Source organism: Etheostoma cragini, chromosome 8 (assembly GCF_013103735.1).
Source record: "Etheostoma cragini isolate CJK2018 chromosome 8, CSU_Ecrag_1.0, whole genome shotgun sequence".
Classification (NCBI taxonomy): Eukaryota; Metazoa; Chordata; class Actinopteri; order Perciformes; family Percidae; genus Etheostoma; species Etheostoma cragini.
In genome coordinates, this window is record NC_048414.1 from 1,960,040 (window position 1) to 1,983,950 (window position 23,911).

A 23,911-nucleotide genomic window follows, 5' to 3' on the forward strand; every position below is an offset into this window, starting at 1 on the left:
ACACACACACACACACACACACACACACACACACACACACACACACACACACACACACACACACACACACACTTTCAAGAGGAGATTCAGCTTTCCAGATCAATGTGAGAGTCTTCTGGCTAAAGTCCCCACTTCACTCCCCCTTCCACATATTAAATGAGATATGATGGGGTTGAAGGGCAGGGGGAGTTAACGTGTGCGTGTGTGTGTGTGTGTGTGTGTGTGCGTGCTTTAAAAAATGCTGGATAGATTATTCACACCTATAAAGACAGACATCAATGATAAAAACCGGATGTTTGTTTACGTGAGGATTTGATCAACACAAATCAACACTTTTAATGAAGCTTTTTATCAATGTTTTTAACTTTTTCTTATATTTTTATTCCATATTTTCAATGTTTGTCACTTTTTTTGACGTTTTCAACACTACGTAACACTAACTTATTACCTTTACTTTTACAGTTATTTTGGGAATTTATGGTCAATAAACCTCATTTATAGAAAAGTCTACCTAATGTTTGTGTTGGAAAAGCAGAAATTAGGAATTACTGAGACTAAAATTAAAGGAATGGATGTTAATGGACAACCACAGACTGGAATATGTCAACTTTTACTCAATACTATTTGGAAACTTATAAATTGACTAAAACACCCCAAAATTAATGAAAGTAGAGATGTGTACTTGGCAAAGAGCGTTGTGTGGAATCAATCATGTTATTTTGGATAATTAGAAAGAACATTGATATCGGAAAACGGGTCAATTTGACCCGAGGACAACATGAGGGTTAAAGAGGTTGTGCCTGATTCATTGTTGGTGATCTAAGATGAGGTGCAAGGTGCCCTTTTTGATATTAACTTGTAAGGTATAAGGATGAAACCAAAATCTGGGAACTCCGAAGACTCACAAAAACGTCTCTGTGGGCACATAAGTTACGTAGTAAAGAAAAGAGGCAGCTCTGCACGTTCTGGCTTGCATTTACTGTACCTTGGTTATATACACACCAAATAGTGTTATATGTATAAGAGAGATTTATTTTTAATGTGTTTGCTTTTCCGCCAGATCTACCTGTAAAAGCACGAGATGGTACGTTCCGTGATGCGGTGTCTCAGACTGAAGGGTCACCGGGTGGCCAGGGGCAAGTAAACCGCCCCATTGGGAAGAAGTCCACAGCAGGTGAATACACCAATATTTGGTTAAAAAAATAAAAGTATCATGAATAACGTTAACGTGCTCCTGCCCATGTTCCCTTGCCCACGTCGGTGTGAATGCTTGTTAAATGATTTGATTAGAAAGTGCCGTTTGATGTCTAATGTAACGTTGCACAACTCTGATGTTGTCGTTAACTTAGTCAAACTCACAGAAAATAAACTGTGTGTGAGAAGTAAGAATAGATATACATCACATACAAATACATTTTATTTTGAAAATCCAGCACGGCAGGTAAGGGTTGTAAATCTCCAGAGGCCTCACCATATGATATTCTCATGATACTTATGTCACGATACGATGTAATTGCGATTTTAAACAAATTGCAAAATTCTGCAATATTCTTGCAATTTGATCATTTTAATATTTATTCCCAATTTCAAATGATGTCCCCAAAAGGAAACTTTGTCAATATCATTTCATCTAAAAAGATACCTTTCTCTATTTAGTTCATCTCACTTTAACGTAATGCTGCAAAATAAGATCTTCTAGCAGACAAAATGACCACCACATATCTAATAATAGATCAATATTCGGCTTCTTTGTATCGATACAGCATTGCCAAAACAAAACAATTTGAACAGGGGCCAGTAAAAATGGATTATCAAAAAGTACAATGAAGTAGTTTGAACTAGTATGAAGTAGTAAGTAGTATGAAATCTAATAATAATAATAGGACATAATAGGCATGTTGCTCTGTGCCTGCTGGATGTGCAAATGGAAAAACTGCGAAAAACCCTTTCATAGGACAAGAATGAAGTCCAGCTGTGGACCTCTTCCGGCCTCTGATGGTCAAAACAATTAAGGCGTTATTTGCCGTTTCTGACCTCCAGTAGATGAAGATGCCGATGAGGACGATCAGGCCGAGGACGGTGAGGGTGGAGATGACGGCCAGAGGAACCACCGCCTTCCTCTCCCCTTCCCGGATCGAACCCACTCTGGACTCGTGGCTGCTGTTACTGGCATCTGGGGAGGAAGAACAGAAGAGGAGAGAAAGTGAAAGCCAATGCAGCGGTGAGAGAAGAAGACAGAGCCATTACACTTATTGGAGTAGATTTCGGAGGGAATGCAGGAGACATGCAAAACCCATTTAAAACCCATTACAACACCAGTGGGAGCCGTAAGTTGCCAGTTACATCAAAAGCAGGGTACATCTTTGTGGATTAAAGAAAACATTTGCACATAACTCAGCATAGACCAAAAAACCCTAAAACATCAAGACAAAGCAAGGAACTACTCCCATGACTATGGTTTTCGACATCCTACATCCAATGGGCCATTCAAAGCATCGGGCCAGGTTGGTAATGCATCACTTGTCCCTTCTTATGGGATTTATTCTTAGAAATGTCCCTACACAATCTGATCAGGAAGGCTGGCTCCGTGATCGGCTGCAAACAGGACACATTTGAAGCTGTGGTGGAGAGGAGGTCACTGAACAAACTGTTATCTGTCACAGATAACCCCGACCACCCTCTCCACCCCACACTGGTCCAACAGAGGAGCAGCTCCACCCTCTCCACCCCACACTGGTCCAACAGAGGAGCAGCTCCACCCTCTCCACCCCCCATTGGTCCAGCAGAGGAGCTCCTTCTCTAAGAGGCTCCGACAGTTTAAATGCAGGAAAAATACAGAAAATCCTTCCTACCACACAAGATAAAACTCTTCAACACGACATCCCTGGGTGCTAGATGAGACTCTGAGACACCACAACATTGCACTAAGGGCAACCGGCATGATTGGTTCATTTACATTTTAGCAAACATTTAGCATATTACTTAAGCAGTTGCAGATTTAGTTTTCCCATCTTGTATATATTTAAATATTTGTTCTTATATTCTTATATTTTATTCTTACATTTTATTATTATTATTATTATTTCATGTACAACACATGTATGTATGTATATTTTTTCCTATGTGCTGCTGTAACACTGTAATTTCCCATTTTTTGGGATCAATAAATATCTATCTATCTATCTACCAGTTTTTAGTGAAGGCCCCAAAGTCCTTTTAAGCTACAGGACAACCTAAGATGATGTTTGAAGGCCCTGACACACTAACGCGATGGCTGACCATTGGCAGACAAGGCCGTGGAGCTGACCGCCTCTCCGAGTTGGCCAATTTAAAGGTTCCTAGGAACACACGGCAACGATGCCGACTGTCAACGGCAGCTGATTGGACGAACGTGTCACGTGGGTCTGGTGTCTCCAGAATGTCAAAGCCAGATTGTCAGGGCGACTTGTTCAGAATACGATCTCATTTTTCACTAAAATAGTTCGCCATTGCCGGGCTCGCACTCCACCAATCAAATTGGTCATGTGAGTCTGACTGACGTGCCCGCCTTCCGACCGAGCACCTCAGGTTGGTCAAAAGGAAGCCCGCCGGCCCTCCGACGGACGACGGCACGGAACACACCGAACAGACTCGAGTCAGCGACCTCGCCAGACTGTCCGGCGGCCTTTAGTCAACCAATGAGCTCATTTCTACCTGCCGAGCAGCTTGGCCTCCTTGAACTGCAGAACTTAGTCTCGCTTTTACCAGACCGTCCCCATGCAGAGCGGAGGAGGGTCTGGCTTGTGCACACTGCATTCTGGGATGGAAGAAAAACGTGCTCTGGTTTATCGGCATTTCATTTTTGTTATTTCCACTCTTCATTCTAACCCCAACCTGGGTCTGGGTCTGAGTCTGGGTCTGTCCGAGGTTTCTTCCTAAACGGGAGTTTTTACTCGCCACTGTTGCCCTGTTGCTTGCTCTGGAGGGAACTACTACTTCCTGCGGCACCGGAGCAATCCCGAAGTGGAACGTGAAGGACATGGACTAGCACTCTGTAATATCCCAAATCTACTTCCGAACGCAACACGAACAGTGTTAACAGCCCAGCAGTTGAACACAATGTGCCACCACGTTCACTAAACTTCAAACTTCGTCACTTTTTTTTGTGTCGCCATAATTGTAACTTTGAACGGCGGAACCTGACCTTTGCTGCGCCGATACTTCTGAATCTTCCCTTTGTCATTGGATTCCCAGTAAGGAAAACACTAGTGTGGATTAACCTTGGAAGGCTGTTTGTCTGACTATCTTTTTCTGCACAAACTGACTCAGATCCACCGTGAAAGGCCGGGTCAGCCCTGTTGACTAGCTCATAAAGAGGCTGATTTTCTCTCTGTGCACCCTCAGAGTACAACACATTCATTCCTTCATTCATTCAACTGATTTCTCTATGGCTTTCTTAAAACCCTGGACACCCTGATAAAGATGATAATGGGCAAAGGGAAAAGAAGAAGCCCAGACAGAAGATGGAAAAGGTGATTTGTTTTGTTGCATGACCGAAGAGACAAAGTGACACAAAGAAGATCGGATGAGAATATTAAACTCCCCACTATAAGTTCCAGGTGAAAAAGACTCCCAATGAAATGATTAAGTCAAACTAAATCATGAAGATGGAGTTAGGTTTTTGTACATCTGTCTGTCAGCATGTCAGGGGCACGGATATGGAAAAACAATACGGACCATATCAGGGTTTTTTGCCTGTTTCACACCAAAATAACACTAAAAATCCTACCTTCCAGGCAGCCATTGGTCTCAGAGCCAATTTGCCTTAAACGTACAGCTGGACGTAGATCTCAGCCCCCCCCCCACCCCCATCATATCACTTGTCCGCTGTGCAACTTTCTTATTGGCTGTATTAGCCCTCATACATAATCTGGACTATGGTCATAACCTCTACATTTTACAGCTTATAACTCATCCCTTGTTACATAATGTTCTTATTCAGTCAGTCAGTTTATAGGTTATTATGTTAATATGTAATAGTCATAGTCAATTTTTTATCATGATCTACTGCACTGTGCACTTTTACACTATCATCATTACACAGTATTCTTATGTATATATATATATGTGTGTATATGGGGTGGTGTTATGGTTGTCTTACTGGATGCCTATCTATCTATCTATCTATCTATCTATCTATCTATCTATCTATCTAGATCATTGGTTCGGATGAGGAGATTTTAAACTTGCTGCTGATGGATTATTACTAGACCCTGGAAATGCAGTTGTTATTTATTTTTATTTATTTATTTTTTACAGTTTTCAGAGGTGATGCAGAATGAAAATATGCGGCACGTAGTGGACTGTTTTTCTGCTTGGGGTGGGGACATGTTAACGTTCTGATTTGTATTTAAAAATATAATAAATGTGTTTAAAATCTGCGGATGAGTTATGGGGAATTCTGCGTCCTCAGATTTTGTGTAGCCCTTCTTATTACACAGTCAACGGCTCATAAGCTTTATCATCCATGTGTTAAACCTCATGCTTCGTCATGTTGTAACACACACACACCATTAAAAAATAAACCTTATGGTCGTAAACACAGGCCATTCGTGAGTTTGTCGCCGCTGGAAACTCACAACATACGAGCATAAATGAATAGAATACAAATAAAAGCAGAAATGTAGATGTTTCTCACATGTAAAAGAAACACCACGAGCGTCCTTGAAGTAAATACAGGCAGCTTTTTGTGGCCTGTGATGGATTCTCTGTCCGCAGTTGAAAAATAATTGCTGCCTGGAAAGAAGGAAATCAGTCTACAAACTGATAGAAGGATTTAGAAATAAGTTCATTCCCAATCAAAAAAATCACCCTTGGCATTAAATATATTCACTAGAAAAAGGTCTGAAGTTCTGTTGAGTACGTCATACTTTACATGACTTGTTGTTAATGAGATTGCAACATGCAAAACCCCCTGATTAGTTTTTTAAAACCTGCACACCAGGACCAGTGCGCCCACTAAACCTATGGTGGAAATGTTGTTCAGAGTCTGACAATCTTTTTAATGATTTTTTTTAACAAACTATACTGTTTAGAGAAGGCACAAGGGGACCATTGATGTGGAAAACCACTTTAAAAACTCCTCCGGGTATTTAAGGGATGAAGGTGTTAAAGGCCCCATGGGGGGGGAGGGGGGTGTGGCCTTGACCCGCCAACACTTTGCTTGTTTGAAAGCCATGATGTCTCTCTCTCATGGGTGGGCCATATTCTCTGGGTGGGCAAAGCAGTTAAAGGGGAGGTAACCTTTCCCCTTATGACCTCATAAGGAGCATGATTCCAGATCGGCCCATCTGAGCTTTTTATTTTCTCAAAGGCAGAGCCGGATACCCAGGGCTCGGTTTACACCTATCACCATTTCTAGCCACTGGGGGGCCATAGGCAGGCTGGGGGAACGCATATCAGGTAAAAAAAAAAATTAATGCCATGGGACCTTTAAAAAGGAGATAAAGCAGCAACTGGGAAGAACGGTCAGTGAGAGGTTTATCCCTTTAATAAGGACTATATTGAGACTGTACAACGGTAAACCGGGTAAACCCCGCCCACTTTTAATTCTCCTGCCTCAGTTCACAATATTCCAGGAACCAATCATCTACCTGACGCGCTATTGGCGGGTTTAACACGATGACGACAGAGAAGCGATCGAGCAGCTTCTTGTTTACATTCAACGTAGCAACCACCGGACGCCACCAAAGGGCAGCTGTTGCACCTGTGGCTTCAACGTCACCCGGATCGTTGGTCTGATTGGTTGAAGGACTATCCAATTGCATGCAGAGTCATTTGAACCATGCTCGTTGATCACGCCTCTTGTGCAGAAAAAATACAGAGCAGACTCCCCATAATGATGCTCAATCTCAAATCTATTGAGCTTGGCTTGGTCTGGTGATAGCCAGACTTGTCCAGCGGTGCAGTGTAGTCAGAACCGGCTTCAAAGAGCTCTGCTGCACTCTGGTGGACAACATCTGTCATGGCAGTCGAAGGTCACAACTGAACTGGTAAAACAGGCGTTGCTCCATCTCCCTTCAAACATAACAAGCTGCTCTCATTGGTCACGTTGAAGAGAATGCTAAAGGACTTGGAGGCAGACACATCTGGCTGCAGATGTTTTGTCTGATGTATTCATGACTGTGGTTGCTGTTTTCCTTGTTGTTTGAGGTTGTAGCGTACTCTGTGTGATGGTACCGCTGCCGGTCTTGGCCGGGACACTCTTGAAAAATAGATTTTTGATCTCAATTAGTTTTTTTACCTGGTTAAAAGAAGGTAACAGAGGGTTAGGGTTATATAATTGGGGAGAACGGCTCTTTAACACTTTGACACTGAGTTGTAAACTGAGTTTCTCAAATTGCAATTCAGGGATTTTGGACATCTTTTATGATCCTGGATGAGTGGCCACATGTAGACCTAAATTGATTTCAGTGGTCATGGATGCACAGCAAAGACAATAAAAGCATTAAGCTTTTTTGTAATAGTGATAATTCTGAGTTGACTTTTACGTCTTAATAACAATAAAGAGTTGCCTTTTTTTAACGTATGGATTAATTCAGCGCTATGGTGTCGCACTGAGCTCTGAGATAGACTGCCATCCTGACCAGACCTAATGCCAAATGCATGCTGGGACAGAGTCCAGAATGAGTGGATAGGAAAGTGGATGAATGAGGGATAAAATGAAAGAGTCTCAGATGATGATGAAGATAGTGATGGTACAAATTATTGGGTCCCGTTCGGTGACTGTAATGGGTGACGTTTTACCTTGCATGCATGAATTTTCTCGCATTCACATTCAAAAACAAAATGTAGTTTTATTGTTGATATGTTGTTTTGATGTCCAGAAGCACTTTTCCTGATCCCTTGGTATTTTGCAGGTGAAATGCAGTTTTTACGGCTTTTTTTACCTGCGACTGGCTCCTCTGTCTCCGACTCTCTCTCTGTGCGCTCGGAGATACTGAAGTCAGAGGACGTCTCGTTGTCGTACAGGCTGTCACCCTGCCCTGAGCCGCTCTCCTCCTCCCCGCCCAGCGACCAGGGTGAAGCCGAGGTCACAGCAGGAATGGCTGGCGTCACCGTGCCTCCTACCTCTGAGGGGATGGCACTGCCGCTCTCGCTTTCAAAATAGAACGCCGAGGCGCGTTCCTCCAAATCGTCGGGGGCCTGGCCGGATTCAGAGGTCGGAGACGGGGGAACGGCTTTAGTAACGTTGGTTGAATAAGTGAGAACGCTCTCTCCAGAGGCCGACGTTTGAACCCTGTCCCACTCCTGATCTACGCCCTCCTGGGAATCTGGGAACAACGCCGAGCCGGAGGCACTGTTGCTAATGTCTAACGCCTGTCCCTCTGGGGTGGGGGTGAAGGGGGAGGCTGTGGGTGAGGAAGGGTGAGCAGAGGTTTGTAGGGCGGGGGTCCTGTCTGATGCTGAGAACCAAGGGTCCCCGGCGCCAGACGCTGTGGCTGCAACAGAAACGGGCAGGTCACTATGGGTGATGTGGAGAAGGAGGGAGTGTGAAGAGGACGATGAGGGAGAGATAGCGCTATGGGGGAAGAGAGGCTGGTCTAAGGACAAACCGTCAGACACAGCCACGGACAGAGAGCGTGGAAGATCATCTGTTACAACACCAGAGGCCAAAGGGAAGCCCACACTAGAGTAAAGCTCTAAGCTAGCAGAGTTCCAGGCTGAGGACGGCAGGGGGACGTGAGGAGAGGCATGCAACCAGGACGAGGAGGCCGACGGCTCCAGAGAACAGCCGCACATGGGGTCCACGTCGCTAGCCAGAGTAAACCCATCACCGCTGACATCGGGGAGAAACGACTCTATTGTGTTCCCCGTGGCGTACCTTGCGTCCTCAAACCCAAGTGAGAAAGGTCGGGACAAGCCCGGCGTTGTGCTGGAAAGGGTAAAGTCAGAGAGGACAACTGAAGGCTGGAGGGTGGGGGTGAGAGACAGTGAGACCGTTGAGAGTGAAGGATCCCAGGAGGATTCGGACGGCTCGGCGGCAGCGGTGGCGGTGGTGCCGGGTGGATCCGGCACCGTTTTTAAAGGAGGGGTAACGCTAAAAACTGAGGTGTCACTTGAGGAGACCGACAAAGACGAAGACCCAGACAACAAATCACCATCACCGTCACCATCGCTATCATTATCATCGAACCTGACACCGGGGAAGACAGAGTCCCAACCAGACAGGGGGTGCGAGGGTGGAGGGACGTGAGGCAGGGTGTAGGCGGGGAGTGTGGGGGTTGAAGGAGAAGCCGGGTCTTTGCTAGACTGCGAAGCGGTTACGGCATGCTGGGAGTCCAGTGCGGAGGCAGACAACACAGGCCGGGACGAGGAGGGAGGGTCATGCAGGCAGATGGAGGGGTCCGCGGTGTCACACAGAGGGGAGGAGGAAGAGGAGGAGGTGGAGGTGGAGGTGGAGGGGAGGACAAAGGGGCGCTCACCAGTGGACATTGGCTGTGTGGTCTGCAAAAGAACGCCACTCAGCCGGACAGAAGTCGTGGTAGACGGAAAATGAGGAATGCTGGGACTTGTGGGCCTACGTGGAACTACTTTGCCAGAGAAGGAAGGTTGGGGGGTGGTCGAAGTTTGGATCTCTGGAAGACCTCGTGGTCCAGCAGACACGTCTCCATCGGTGGTGGTGTCTTCGTTTACTGGACCCGCCAAGCCTCGGCCGGTCTCGGCGTAGACGAAGGACGACGATGTTGTTGTGCTGCTACGAGACTTCAGCGTCGTGGTAACAGTGCCATGTGAAGAAATACTTTTACCACCTTTTGTCTTTGCACTGGTGAGTGTAGGAGCAGTGGCACTAACTTCGCCTTTTGTTATTTCAGAGGAGTCTTTGGGACATGTGACTCCAGGAAGGCCATGTGTCTTTGCAATGGGGTAGAAAGGAGTAGTGGAAACGAAGGCTTCCTTAGAAGTTGTTGTTGTGGAGTAAAAGGGAGCAGTGCCACCGAAATGAGTGTCTCCTTTTGTTTCTGGTTGTAGGGCGACCTCTGGTGGGCGCGTGGAGGTACTGCGGAGCGCTGTCTCTTCAGAATGGCTCAGGACTTGACCATGCTGGGTGGATCTGACTGGGGGAAGTGAATCAGTGGTGGTTTTCCTCCGAACTGACTCTGCTGTGGTCGTTCTGATGCCAGGTAAAGGTAAAAGAGGCAAGCCGGTCTTGGTCGAAGTCGTGGTTCTCGGAGAGCTCGTGGGAATCCAGGCCCGGTCATAATCCTCGGTTTGGACCGGTTCATTCCAAGCCGGATTGGGTTCATAGTTGGCCTGTTGGTGAGAAAGAGGGATGAACTAAGCAATGATACATTGATGAAACAATTAGATGTCAACTACTAAATTAATCGCCAACCATTTTTGGATAACGATTAATCGGTTTGAATGATTGTTTTATTAAAGGATTCTCTGATGGCAGCTTGTTAACCCTCGTGTTGTCTTCCCGTCAACATTGAAAATCAACACTGACGCCTTTTATCAATGTTTTTTACTTTTTCTTAAGTTTTTGTCCCTTTTTCAACATTTCTGACGCTTTTTTTTTCAATGTTTGTCACTTTTTTTACATTTCCGTGACACTAACTTATTATCTTTAATTTTACAGTTATTTTTGGAATTTAGGGTCAATAAACCTCATTTATAGGAAATTATACCTAATGGTTGAGTTAGAAAAGCAGAAATTAGGAATTATTGAGACTAAAATTAAAGGAATGGATGTTGATGATAATCACAGACTGGAATATGTCAACTTTTACTCAATACTATTTCAAAAACACTTCAATGTTTTTTTCCAAAAAAATATCAAATTGAATAAGACGCCCCAAAATTAATGAAAGTAGAGATTTGTACTTGCCAAAGAGCGTTGGGTGGAATCAATCATGTTATTTTGGGGAATAAAAAAATCTTGCTTTGGAAAACACCGGTCGACACTTTTCTCCAATTTATAGACCAAATAACTTATTGATTAATCACGAACATAATCCGCTAATAATTGACAATTAAAATAATCGATAGTTGCAGCCCTAACGACATGCAGTGTTTGAAGAAGAATACAAAAATAAATAAAAAAGTTTCCTTACCTCATCGTCAAATTCATCTGAGTTTGGATCCAGGGTATTTTCTGGAAAAAAGACACATGTTGCAGCATTAGTTACACAAAGTTACTCAAAAACAAGAACATAAATATCTCAAAAAAACTCATGAAATCCACACAGCTCAACTCTCGCCTATTTCGACCTTTGCATTTCTCTGAGGTGTACTAACGTTGGTGTTGATTTCCTGAGGTTGAAAATGTAGGAAGGAGGCGTGTTACACAGGGAAAAACAATGTGAAAACTGGCATGAGAACATCCTGGAGAGGAAGAGGCAAAAATCCTGGGAAACGGGTATTTTTGGACAGATTTTATAAAAAAAACAAATAAATAAATAAAAATAAAAAGATAAACTTTGGGTTCACTTTTGTTGACTCTAAACCTAAAAACACTCCGTATAATCTTCATAATGAAAAAACAGGGAAACGTGCTCACACACCACTTCAAGCAGTAGTTTGTCTGCATGATAAACACAATGAGAAATGGGGACAGACACTTTCATGCAACATGGACACATTTGGACGTGCATGCGTGGACAAAAAGCAAACAGAAAAAAGCAAAACACAGAAAACCTTTGACTGAGCAGTGTGACGTACTACTGTCCACCTGTCTCTGTCTGCCTCTTTGTGTCTCTTCCTGTCTCTCTGTCTCTTCATGTCTCTGTCTTTTTTGTCTGCATTTGTCACGGTTTCCCTTCCTGTCTCTCTCCGTTTCTGTTTCTCTTGCTGTCTCTGCCTCTCTCTTTGTCTCTTTCTGTCTTGTTCTGTCTCGGTCTGTCGGTCCCTGTCTCTTTAGCTCGTCCTGTCTGTCTTTGTCTCTTTGTCTCAATCTGTATCTTCTTCTCTCCCTGTGTCAGTCTGTTTTTCTCTTCCTGTCTCTCTCTGTCTCTTTGTCTCATTCTGTCATTGTTTCTTTCTGTCTTTTTGTGTCTTGTTCTGTCTCTTTGTCTTGTTCTGTCTCTTTGTCTCATTCTGTCATTGTCTCTCTCTCTCTTCCTATCTTTTTGTCTCATTCTGTATCTTTGTCTTGTTCTGTAATTGTCTCTTTCTCTCTATTTCTGTCTTTTTGTGTCTTGTTCTGTCTCTTTGTCTTGTTCTGTCTTGTTCTGTCTCTTTGTCTTGTTCTGTCATGGTTTCTTTCTGTCTTCCTATGTCTCGTTCTGTCCCTTTGTCTTGTTCTGTCTCTTTGTCTCTTTCTGTCTTCTTATGTCTCGTTCTGTCTCTTTGTCTCGTTCTGTCATAGTCTCTTTGTGCCCTTTTTGTGTCTCGTTCTGTCTCTTTGTGTCTCTATGTCTCGGTCTGTCTCTGTCTCTCTCCGTCCGTCTCTGTCTGTCCAGAAAACCTTGAGGGAAAAAAAGCATTTGTAATTAATCACGTTTCTGTTTCATCGTCAGCGAGCTCAGACGCACAGCACACAGCGGGGATGTCAGGGGACAGGTGGGGGACGGGGACGGGGACGGGGACGGGGGACGGGGGTGGTGGTGTCTTACCTGTCAGAGGCTAAGTCACACATCATGGAGACCAGATCAGACTGGTGTGTGAAGCATGAGGTGAGGTTTTACAAGTTTAATGAGATGGGAGAAGAGGGAGATGACTGGGTTTGGCGCAGAACGACGCAAATATCCAAAAACTCTATTTATTCAGCGGGAAGCTGTCGTTGTAGTACATTTAAAATATAAAATCAATGATAAGAAGAAATAAAACTGGTTAAGTGTTCATCTGGTTAGTTCATTAATTCATAGTTACGCAACAGAGAGTTAATTTATAATCCGTTTTTAGCCAGTGATCAAATAAAAACATGTCACAGCTTCGAGAAAGGCATGTTTTTTGCATGCTTTCCTTAACTTTATTTAAAAAATGAATTATATTTTTTAATTTAATGTTTTGAAATGAGTTGGAAATAAAAATGACACAATGATATCCTGATGTTAACCCTCTGAGGTCTGAGGGGCATGTTTAGATATCTTCTTGAATTCACATATTTAGGGTACTTGCAGATAACTGATCCCCATGCTTTTAATGTCAAAATATTCAAAACAAACTCAGCTTTCTGGAGAGTGACGCCCAAATTAGTTCCAGGGCAATGTGTTAAATTATTAATATTTAAAATTAATTTGGCGCTAAAAAAAAATCTCAAATCTCTTGTGAAATTTTTTGATGGTGTTTGAAATGAGTTCCCAAAAGTCTTGGGTTCACGAATGTAGCGTAATATATAAAATAAATAGTAAATAAATGTCTAAAATTACATTTTGTGATTTGCTTTTTTAGTTTGGAGTTAAACGTGGACTCGCCGGTGCGTCTTTTGTCCTCAGAGGTATCCTAAAAATTAAAAAAACAAGCCAAAATCTGCAGATGTCTGAAGCTGAAACAATCAAACGTTAAGTATTCTTTCTATTTAATCAAGTATTAATCAATCAAGAATCTGTTTAATTGCTAATTATTACAGCTAAAGACCTAGTTAGCGAGCCAAGCGGTTTTAACAAATTTGTAGAGATTTTATTTTTTGGACATTTGTTCACATTTTTATCTCTTTTTTTTACTCTTTTTTAAAAGATTTATTTTACCAGTTGTTCTTTTCTGCAAATGCTATAACGTTGCTATAACATTTATGTATAAATCAATCATGAACCGGTTTTAATTGCTAATTACTACAGCGAAAGACCTAGCTAGCGCTAATGTTGAGCGAGCCGAGCGGTTGTAGCGCTAAGCTAACGTACGTTTATGACAGCGAACGCCATTGTTAGCTGCCATCGTGCTAGCTTGTCCTCGCCTCTGTTTCGCGGCGTGCATGGCAACAGTTTGCACCCTTTTTAAAGTGCAGCCAAGATGGGGTCGCGATGTTTGGCTAGCCAACATGCTACATGGCTAATGTTGTCACAAATGATTCATTCAAGCTACATGTTGCTACGTATCACCCATTCACGCATGCTGACACTGAAACAGGATGCAGGGTATTTTCTCTTTTGTCACCAGACATATTAGTTTATTTAATATAAGGTTCAGTTGAAATACAGTTAGTATGGTTATCATTGTAATCCATGTTACACAAAATGCGGCTGCGACACATAACTCTCGCTGTGAGAGGAAAAAGGAACGCACGCCACACAATGAAAACAACACAACAAAGATGGCCGACTGTAGAAATGACCCCAAACCAACATGTTCTACTATCTCAGAAATATAGAAATACTACATAGAAAAAGCACAAATGAAGAGTACACAGAGGCACGTATGAAACAGCTGAACACAGAAAAAGACGAGTGCGTGTCTGTGTGTGTGTGTGTGTGTGTGTGTGTGTGTGTGTGTGTGTGCGATTAAATCCTCACAAAACACAGAATATATGGCACAACCCAGAGTGACTGGCAGGGAGGGGAAAGACGTAGATAAAGAGGAAGAAGAACAATAAATAAATAAATATCAGTGGTTTCATCCAGGGTTCATAGGAAGGATGAGTGAGAGGGTGGAAATGGTTTTAAAATAAAATTAATAAATGTGACTGGTGATGAAACATATGACCAGAAAAGGAGAAGAAGATGAAGAAGAAGAAGAAGAAGAAGAAGGGGTTTTTACAGCTCGACTGACACTAACCCATTTCAGAAGTCTGTCCTTTAGTTTCTCCAGTAAATTTGTCCCCTCATAATTTTAGATATTGTACTTTTCCCTCTGTTTGGCCGTTTTCCAATGCCTTCAGTTAGCATTTGGATGTCTGGGTGTTAAATGAAGATCTTTTGTTATCGGGTATTACTGCTGTTTAATATGGAAGCCCATCTCTGGAAATGAGTGAAGGGAAGTCTATGTAATTACAAATTCAAAAATCAGGGTTAAAACCCAAATACTTTGTAAAGTATTCAACATTTTAAGTCCCAATTTTGAGATTGAAACTCCTATTTTGGACTGAAATTACAAGATTTAAACCTTTAGATATTAAAAGTTAAGTACAAGTCACACCAACTTTTGACTAAGTTCTGTAAGACTTATCATGCTTTCTATAAATTCTATGATTTTGAGATATTAAATCATTATGTAGTAAATCAAGTTGTCATCATTTTTACTTAGAAAGTCGTAAATATGACTCATCTCACAAGTTCTTATTTATAAAGTCATAATTTTCTCTTAGTCAATCACACTTTTGACTTATTGTTGGTCATTACATAGGTTTCATATTTTTATTTTATTTTGACGCGAATCGGCTCCTTTAGCTCAAGTCTTTCTCTACTCTTTGATTTGATGAAGTCTTCTCTGCTCTGTTCTAAGAAGCCAGAGAAGCAGTTTTCCATCTTTTAATGTTTCCTTAAAAAAAGAACAGAAAAAATTGCCCCGTATTGAGAAATATGCGTAGAGTCCGTCTGCTGAACGCTACTCTCAGTCTCAGTCTCGGTCGCTCTTACCGGGGTCGTCGACGGGCATGGCGACCGTCAGCAGGTCGCTTACGCGTCCGTAGAGACCGTTGGTGCAGACCGCCACCACCTGGACCACGTAGCTGGTGTTGGCCAACAGGTCGTCGAGTATCGCGCCCTGGTGGACAGAGGAGGAATGACACCAGCTTTGAACAACCATAAAGATGATAAGGGTATTCTTTATTGTTTTAACCCTTGTGTTGTCTTCACTTTGGGGACAATCTCGTATCCCTCGGGTCAAATTGATCTGTGTCTTATACGAGGTTTTAAAAACACACCGTTTATCGCAGAAAATAAGGTAAGGCCGTTGATTTTCAGGTAGGAAATATTGTCTGTTTTTACCATTTTTCTTCTTGTAAAAATCTGAAAATGGGTCAATTTGACCTGAAGACAATACAAGGGTTAAGAGGAGAAAATACAGGTGAAATTGGGAAAATATTGAGATTCCCCCCCCCCCCCCCCCTTCTATAGGTCGTTTTTTCAAGCAGCAATAACAAATCTGTATTTACGTTAATAGCAGTGGCGCCCTCTAGTGGCTGTAATTATATATATAAAAGCAGGAAGTAAGGTGACGAAGTATAGGAGCGCCAAACACAGGATTTTCAACTAGGAGAGCAGGGATCGAGTATTTAAAAGGTCCAATGTGTGGGAATTTCTTCCATCTAGCATTGAGATCATATGTCCCAATATCTTAAAATACAAGGGGCATAAGTATACACCTCCCCCCCCCCCCCCCCCCCCCCCCCCCCCCACCATCACACACCCTTCACCATACCTAGAGATTGGCATGGGGAACTTTCTATAAGATCATCTCTCAATGCAAATCAAACCAGCTGTTAAGATAATTAAAATAAATCCATGCCAATCTCTAGGTATGGTGAAGGGTGTGTGATGATTGGGGGGGGGGGGGTTATTAATATATTATTATACTCTATTTTAAGGAAGAATGTTTATTTATTTTCAATACATTATTCATTCACAAAAGAAAAATTTGGTGTCCTAAAAGGTTGGATTTTCCTAATTTATTTTGATTTAAGGCATTAAGATCAATTTCCAAAATATGTTTTTTTATTCCTCTTTTTAAATCAACTTTAGCATTGATGTGTAAACTTATTCAAGCCATATGAAGCGGTTATGAAAACCTCAAAATTAAAATTATTTGTGTGTGCGTGTGCGTGTGTGTGTGTGTGCATGTGTGTGTGTTCCAACAGTGTAAAGTTGTGTTTCCAATGTTTAGCTGATCCCTTTGACATGCATTTAGGCGGTGAGACTGATTGCTTTGGATAGAAAAGGCACCCCAGACTACTTTAAGGAAACAGTTCTTGATATTATGAACGACGCGTGGCCTCTCCCTCTCACCACGTCCTGGTCTCCGTCGGTCAGGTATCTAGACGGGGCGGTGTCTTCTGTGTTGGCCACTCGGTAGGTGACGGAGTATTTCTCGATGCTGGCGTCGTACACCGCCCGCGGCCGCTCCCACGTCACCAGCAGGCTGCTCCGGTTGTGGGGCACCGCCTGGATGTTCTCCGGCTCCGAACTGCACACTGACAGGAGCACACACACCGGGACAACTTCAAAATAGGGTCCTTCTAAATTTCTCATGCGCCATGAGTACCTGCTGATAGTTACAGAAGCTTAACCTAAAGACAAGTGTGCTACAGACGAGAACCTCTCTTAGCCGGAGGACATGGATCTGGATCTGGACTCCTGGGACCAATGACAACACTTCCTTAAAATCTACTCACTTGTACCTTTTGGACAGTTTAGAAATCAGATTTTTGACCTGCAAGCATCTACTTGTGATTGCTTTACATAACTGTACTCTCTTTTGCGTCCTTATTATACTTATTTATCAAATCCACCCATACATCCATCTTCAGACGCTTATCCGGTATCGTGTCTCGGGGGCAGCAGCTCCGGTAGCGGACCCCAAACTTCCCTTTCCCGAGCCACATCAACCAGCTCCGACTGGGGGATCCCGGGACGTTCCCAGGCTAGGTGGAGATATAATCTCTCCAACTAGTCCTGGGTCTTCCCCAAGGTCTCCTCCCAGCTGGTCCGTAGGACCACCTCCCTATGGACCCCCCCGGGAGGCATCCTTACCAGATGCCCAAAGCACCTCAACTGGCTCCTTTCGACGTGAAGTAGCAGCGGCTCTACTCCGAGCTCCTCTCGGAGGACTGAGCTTCTCACCCGATCTCTAAGGGAGACGCCAGCTCCCCCTATTGAGGAAACCCATTTCCTCCGCTTGGACCCTGGATCTGGTTCTTTGGGTCCTGACCCAGCCTTCATAACCATAGGTGAGGGTAGGAACCAACACCGACCGGTAGATTGGGAGCTTTACCTTCTGGCTCAGCTCTCTTTTTGTCACAACGGTGCGATAAACGGAATTTAATACCCCCCCGCTGCTCCTATTCTCCGACCAATCCCACGCTCCGTGGTCCCCTCACTCGCAAACAAGACCCCGAGGTATTTAAACCACTTCATTTGGGGTAAGGACTCACTCCCTACCTGAAGAAAGCACTCCATCAGTTTCCTGCTGAGAACAATGGCCTCAGATTTAGATTTATCAAATCATTATTTTCAATTTAGAAAGTTTGATTGTCTTTCTATTTTTATTATGATGGTGTTGCTTCTTTTCTCTGTTTTGTCATCCTTATTCTCTTTTTTATTTGACTCAAGGGTTTCTCCTCAAAGACCTATCAAGTCTGAATAAATAAATCTGGTTCCAATTAGTGTTTTTCTTAGTCAAACATACAGTATAGTCACACACTATGAGGAAACAAGCTTTAAACAAGCACATACAACATTTCCAACGAGTGTGCAGTGCCTTTAAGTAGAAAGTAGATGGATGATCGATGACTGTCAATAGCGTCTTTCACATTGGTTCCTTATGAATTGCTATAATATGTACGTATATAACCCTAAATATCAGGTAGAAGTCAGATTGGGTTGGTGGGGGCTCCTAAAGTAGTTCCTTCCTGTGTTGTTGAGAGCCTCCTGCACCCTGACAGTAATACTCTGGGTCAGAGTTGCGATTAGAGGAGCAGATGACGGAGGTCTGGATTAACTGGGATTAAAAAGGCGACTGAAGGTGGATGAGAACAGACGGGAGGAGCCTTCATCTATCAAAACCAAACACGTTTCCTCCTCTAATGGCTCTGAGCGGAGCCTGAACCTGGTCTCACTAACCTCAGGCCTGTGTTCTCTTTTAGTCCTACAAAGAAAGACTGCGAGTGGCTTTCCACCTTCAACCAGCAGAGGGTGGAGTAAGCCAAGGTTATAAACCTCATAGAGAGAGAGGGAGAGAGAGAGAGAGAGAGAGAGATGGATAGATAGATAGATATTGATCCCAAAACAGGGGAAATTATAGAATTACAGTAGCAAAATCTGTCGCACCACACATGATATAAATATAAATTAAATACTAGGATACAATATACATGAAATACATATGAAATAATAATAATATTAGGAATAAAATATAAGAACAAATATTTGAATATAAACAGGATGGGAAAACTAAATGTGCAACTGCTTAGATAGCATGCTACAATGTAAATAGACCAATTGTGCAGGTCCTGGGTCTTCCCCGAGACCCCCTCCCAGCTGGACGTCCCTCCTCCTAGTCCTGGGTCTTCCCCGAGACCCCCTCCCAGCTGGACGTCCCTCCACCTAGTCCTGGGTCTTCCCCAAGGCCTCCTCTAACCTTGACGTCCCTCCATCTAGTCCTGGGTCTTCCCCGAGTCCTCCTCCCCGCTGGACATGCCTGGACCACCTCCCTAGGGACCCCCCCAGGAGGCATCCTCACCAGACATTTGAACCACCTCAACTGGCTCCTTTCGACGTGAAGTAGCAGCGGCTCTACTGCAACCTCCTCTCGGAGGACTGAGCTTCTCACCCGATCTCTAAGGGAGACGCCAGCCCCCCCTCCTGAGGAAACCCATTTCGGCCGCTAGGACCCTGGATCTGGTTCTTTGGGTCCTGACCCAGCCTTCATGACCTTAAGTGAGGGCAGGACCGAACACTGACCGGTAGATCGAGAGCTTTGCCTTCTGGCTCAGCTCCCGTTTCTTCACAACGGTGCGATAAACTGAACATAAAACCGGACCCGCTGCTCCGATTCTCCGACCAATCTCACATTCTTAATCGCGAAGAACCTAATGTATTTAAGCTTCTTCACTATACATACTATACATTGTAAAACATCGAAGCCAAAAGAGATCTCTCCTCATTTTATACAAATACAGTGAAAATCTGAAAGAGTAGCTGTGTCACACGACAAACCAAATCAGCCGCTTTTTACGGCACTTTTTAAAGGAACATTTGACAGTGAATGTTCTGAGCTGTAAAGTGACAACATCACTCTTTATATTACAATGTTGTAAATGGAAGTGTTTTTAATTTCTTATTATGTAGCCTTTAAAGTTTATTCTCTGTACCCGAATCATAACAACTGATGACATAACTCCTTTGTGGCGTTGCCTGCCAGGGACTGCTGGTGAAGTTAAGCTAATGTGCTAATTGTGGGACAGTCCATTCTCCCTGTTAAATTAGACTAATGAACTATAGAACGATCTCCTGGTCTCTAATGTCAGAACAAGCCCTTCCAAAAAAAACTGAGATCAATACCACCTCATTAGTAATTATTGAAAACAACCAGCGTGCTGCAGCGGGAAAATCAATGGTGAACCGAGATCACGTCCTCCCGCTGTTACTGAGATTTTATTTGGGCCACTGGAGTTCTATTCTTGTCCCTCTGTCCTTTTTTTTGTCCCGTCATTTGTGATCCACATGTCTCTCATCCACCAGAGACCTTATGTAGAGAGCATCATATGTATCACTCGACATGCTCTGCACACCCACATAAACATCTAAGCATTTCTCATTTTAATTCATATAACTAATAACTCGGCTTTTCCACTGTGTTTTCAATCGTTTCTGTGCTGTAATCTTTTAAGCTGTGAACTTTGCACGTAATGACGTACAATAACGAAATCTTGAATCTTGAATCGTGCAACTGGGACTAAACCACTCATATTTCCCTCCATGAACCCGGCTCCTGCAGACGGCGGCGACAGGCCAAACAGGCAAGGCAAGGCAGCTTTATGTGTAGAGCACATTTCAGCAACAGGGCAATTCAAAGTGCTTTACACAAAATCAGTTAAACAGATGAACATCAAGTATAAACCGGTAAAAATTATAAGCATATAAGACACATGAATAGACAGTTAAAAACAAAATAGACACATAAAACACTAGAATAAAAAGTTACAGTGCAGCATAAGAAATTTAACACATCCACTGTTCCCCGCTTGGGGAAATTATGACACTCAGTTCTGTCCCTGACAGAAGGAAAATATCAATGATATTTTTACTTTTAGCTTTTATCTGGCCCCTGGCAGCAGATTTTTCCTCCACTTTTACAACAGTGTACCCCAGGTACACGCACTCAGTTCTGTCCCTGACAAAATGAGAATATCAAAGATATTATAACAGGAAGTGAGTTAGACTTTGGTCACTCACCGGGTGTGAGGACCTCCTCGGTCCCGGTGTAGGAGGAGAACACCTGGCCCATGAACTGCTGCTGCTGCTCCCTGTAGTTGTTCTGCAGGTAGTCCATCAGCATCACGTATCCGGCCTGCTGCATCGTCATCACCTCGCAGAACATCTCCAGCTGCAAAGCCCGAACACAACAGTGTCACTAAGGGTGGGGGAAAAATCAATACAGCATAGTATCGCGATACTTTCAATGGCAATACTGCATCGATACACGGAGGAGTATCGACCTTTTATTATGTGTGTTGGTCAACTTGTCCCATTTTGCTGCAATAAAATTGAAGTGATATGAACAAACAGAGAAGTGTTTCTTTTTAGATGAAACAGATTTAACAAGGTTTCCTTTTGGGGACGTCATTGGAAATGGGGAAAAATTTGAAGTTGTAAAAAAAAAGGTTATAAATTGCAATATATCGCAGATGGTTGTTTAAAGTAGCAATAATATCACCCCACCAGCGGTGGCCGCGTGGTTAAGTGATGTTTTATTTTTTCATAAACTAGAAAAAGTAAAATTCACATTGAATGGTTTGGTCCAGAAACTTTACTTAAAATGGCAACCCTTTATTTTGAGAGTCTTAAAAGTACTGCCTGAAGTATGAGACACCTTTTTTATTTTTATTTTACTTGTACTTGTTTTGTAAGTATGTTTAATGTATTTTTGATGCACAGCTGAGAGAATGCACATTGATATCATTCAATTTAATTTGCTTTTTTTTTGGATTTATTTATTTATTATTATTATTATTATTATTTTTTTTTGGTGGTGGTGTGAACGCACTAACTGCCAAGAGTGGTATGGGAAGGGTGGGTGGGGGTCATTTTAAAAAAAAAAAAAGAAAAACTGAAGGGAAATGTATTGTTTGACATATTTAACCTGTATTGTGGAATTCCTTCAAAAGATCAAAAATAAATACAATAAAAAAAAAAAAAAAAAAAAGCTATAATATGGTATTGTGGCATAAGTCATCATCAGGATGATTCCCACCCCTTAGTGTCCTGCTGCTAAGCAACAGCGCGGTGATGCTGGTGCAGTCACTCGGATTAGAGAGTCAAAGTCTGTCCTCTTTCCTGCATGGGGTGTCCAACAGGGGGGCCACAGTGGAAAATGAGAACTACATCCAGGGCCAGACATGTATCGTTCATTAACATGCTTTTATTTTTATCAAAAAAGTTAAATAGTTTTGACAGCATGTCTCATCCTTTTCACTTAGAGTTTGGCTGACATGAAGCGCTGAAAAAAGTCAGCAAGACAGTTCCTTAGCCCTGATAGAATTGAACAAATCAAGCAAAACAATGCTTTCTGATTAGTTGGCTACCACACCGTCGACACAACTGTTTTCACAGACCTGAATACGGTCGTGTGGGGATTTCTAAATCTGTTCAATTCTGAGCAGAGTGTCGTTTATTGGCAGTTTGAAAACAGTTTGCTGTCTTTTTGGATCGGCACAGCCACATTTACTGTCAACCTACTCTGATTTGCGGGCCTCAAACGTTGCGATAGGCCGGATTTGGCCCGTGGGCCTCAAGTATGACACATGTGGTTTACAGTGGTCAAGCATGGCAGCGGAGGTTGTGTCCTATGAGAAGTTAAAGGGGAAAACACAAGATTTTTTTACCCAGGAAACGGGCGTTTGTGTCCCGGGAGTCCTCATCAATGGGGCCGTTGATTTAACGCAAACCCAATTTAGTTTTCTTATCTTAACTAATTGGTTTTTCGGTCGCCACGGGACAGACTTTTGCAACAGCCGCTGGAACGACCGACACATCGCGGTGCCATGTACTCGGCTCACAGTCACCTTTTTTTCGGACAAAACTTCACAGTAAAAGAAAGCGTCATGTGACCGTTTGTCACGCGACCAGTCAGCGGTCGCCCTAATGTCATAGGCCCTACAATATCATGTACTACGAACCCTTTCATGTGTGGATACTATTTCAACTCATACTAGTCTGTTAATCCATTCTGTTACCTCCAATTAAAATAATGTGTTAATCACACAAATGCAGTTCTCTCAAAAGATGTGAATGGGTGTAAAGGAGCCATGACTCATGCTGGATTGGTCCTTTAAAGGTCCAGTGTGTAACGTTTTCAGTTGTTTATGATCAAAATCGGTGTTACCCATTCACAAACTTGTCCTTGTCATGAATATTTACCACCAACATCGATTCCAAGCCGTCCTATTGGCTTGAAATTTCACATCTGCACTTGCATGAACTGGAGTGGACGCTCCACGTTCATTCGCCATCTTGAAATAAGCGTTTTCGCTGTCACATGATAAAACTCACTAATGGGTAATCGCCGCTTCCCGGCCCGGGCGAGTTTGAAGACGGAAACACGGCTAACATCAACAAGACAATTTGAATTACTAACAACAACTTTAGATAAAATTTCGAAATCAATAAAAATGAAACAAACGCCGGAGGTAAAGCTGGATGAAGACGTGGATGACATCTTGGCTTTTTGAAGCGTGAAGGCTACCGCCGCTGTAATATAGACGTTGAACTGCGTGGTGCGAGAGAGTTGATTGCGATATATGATCTCAACGCTAGATGGCAGAAATTCCCAAACAATGGACCTTTAACCCGGCACCTCTGTACCTGCTTCGGTTACACAACACTTACCGCGTCTGACTCACACAGAGTCAACACTGCAGCACAGCCAAGCTCAGAGACAATTAAGGCCTTTTGCGGTTGTTAAAGTCTTGACTCTAAAGCATTAAAGTCTGGCAGGAGGTAGACTGGCACGTCACCCTGGAAGGTCTGCAGCAGGAGATTTGACAGGTGTGTGTGTGTGTGTGTGTGTGTGTGTGTGTGTGTGTGTGTGTGTGTGTGTGTGTGTGTGTGTGTGTGTG

The 23,911-nt window shown here is 43.1% G+C and overlaps 1 protein-coding gene across 5 annotated transcripts in view; it reads right to left on the minus strand.

Moving 5' to 3' along the window:
* ptprz1a (protein tyrosine phosphatase receptor type Z1a) overlaps positions 1-23,911 on the minus strand; it is a 105,285-nt gene that overhangs the window by 27,130 nt on the left and 54,244 nt on the right. For 2 of the 5 annotated variants that reach the window (XM_034880217.1, XM_034880216.1), the window contains exons 8-13: positions 21,030-21,180; positions 16,863-17,047; positions 15,495-15,621; positions 11,097-11,137; positions 7,929-10,293; positions 2,035-2,173 (exon numbers count right to left, since the gene is read on the minus strand). In XM_034880217.1, the coding sequence (XP_034736108.1) occupies positions 2,035-2,173; positions 7,929-10,293; positions 11,097-11,137; positions 15,495-15,621; positions 16,863-17,047; positions 21,030-21,180 (3,008 nt within the window). The remainder of the gene's footprint in view (positions 1-2,034; positions 2,174-7,928; positions 10,294-11,096; positions 11,138-15,494; positions 15,622-16,862; positions 17,048-21,029; positions 21,181-23,911) is intronic. The other 3 variants (XM_034880218.1, XM_034880219.1, XM_034880220.1) reach the window with 3 other exon arrangements.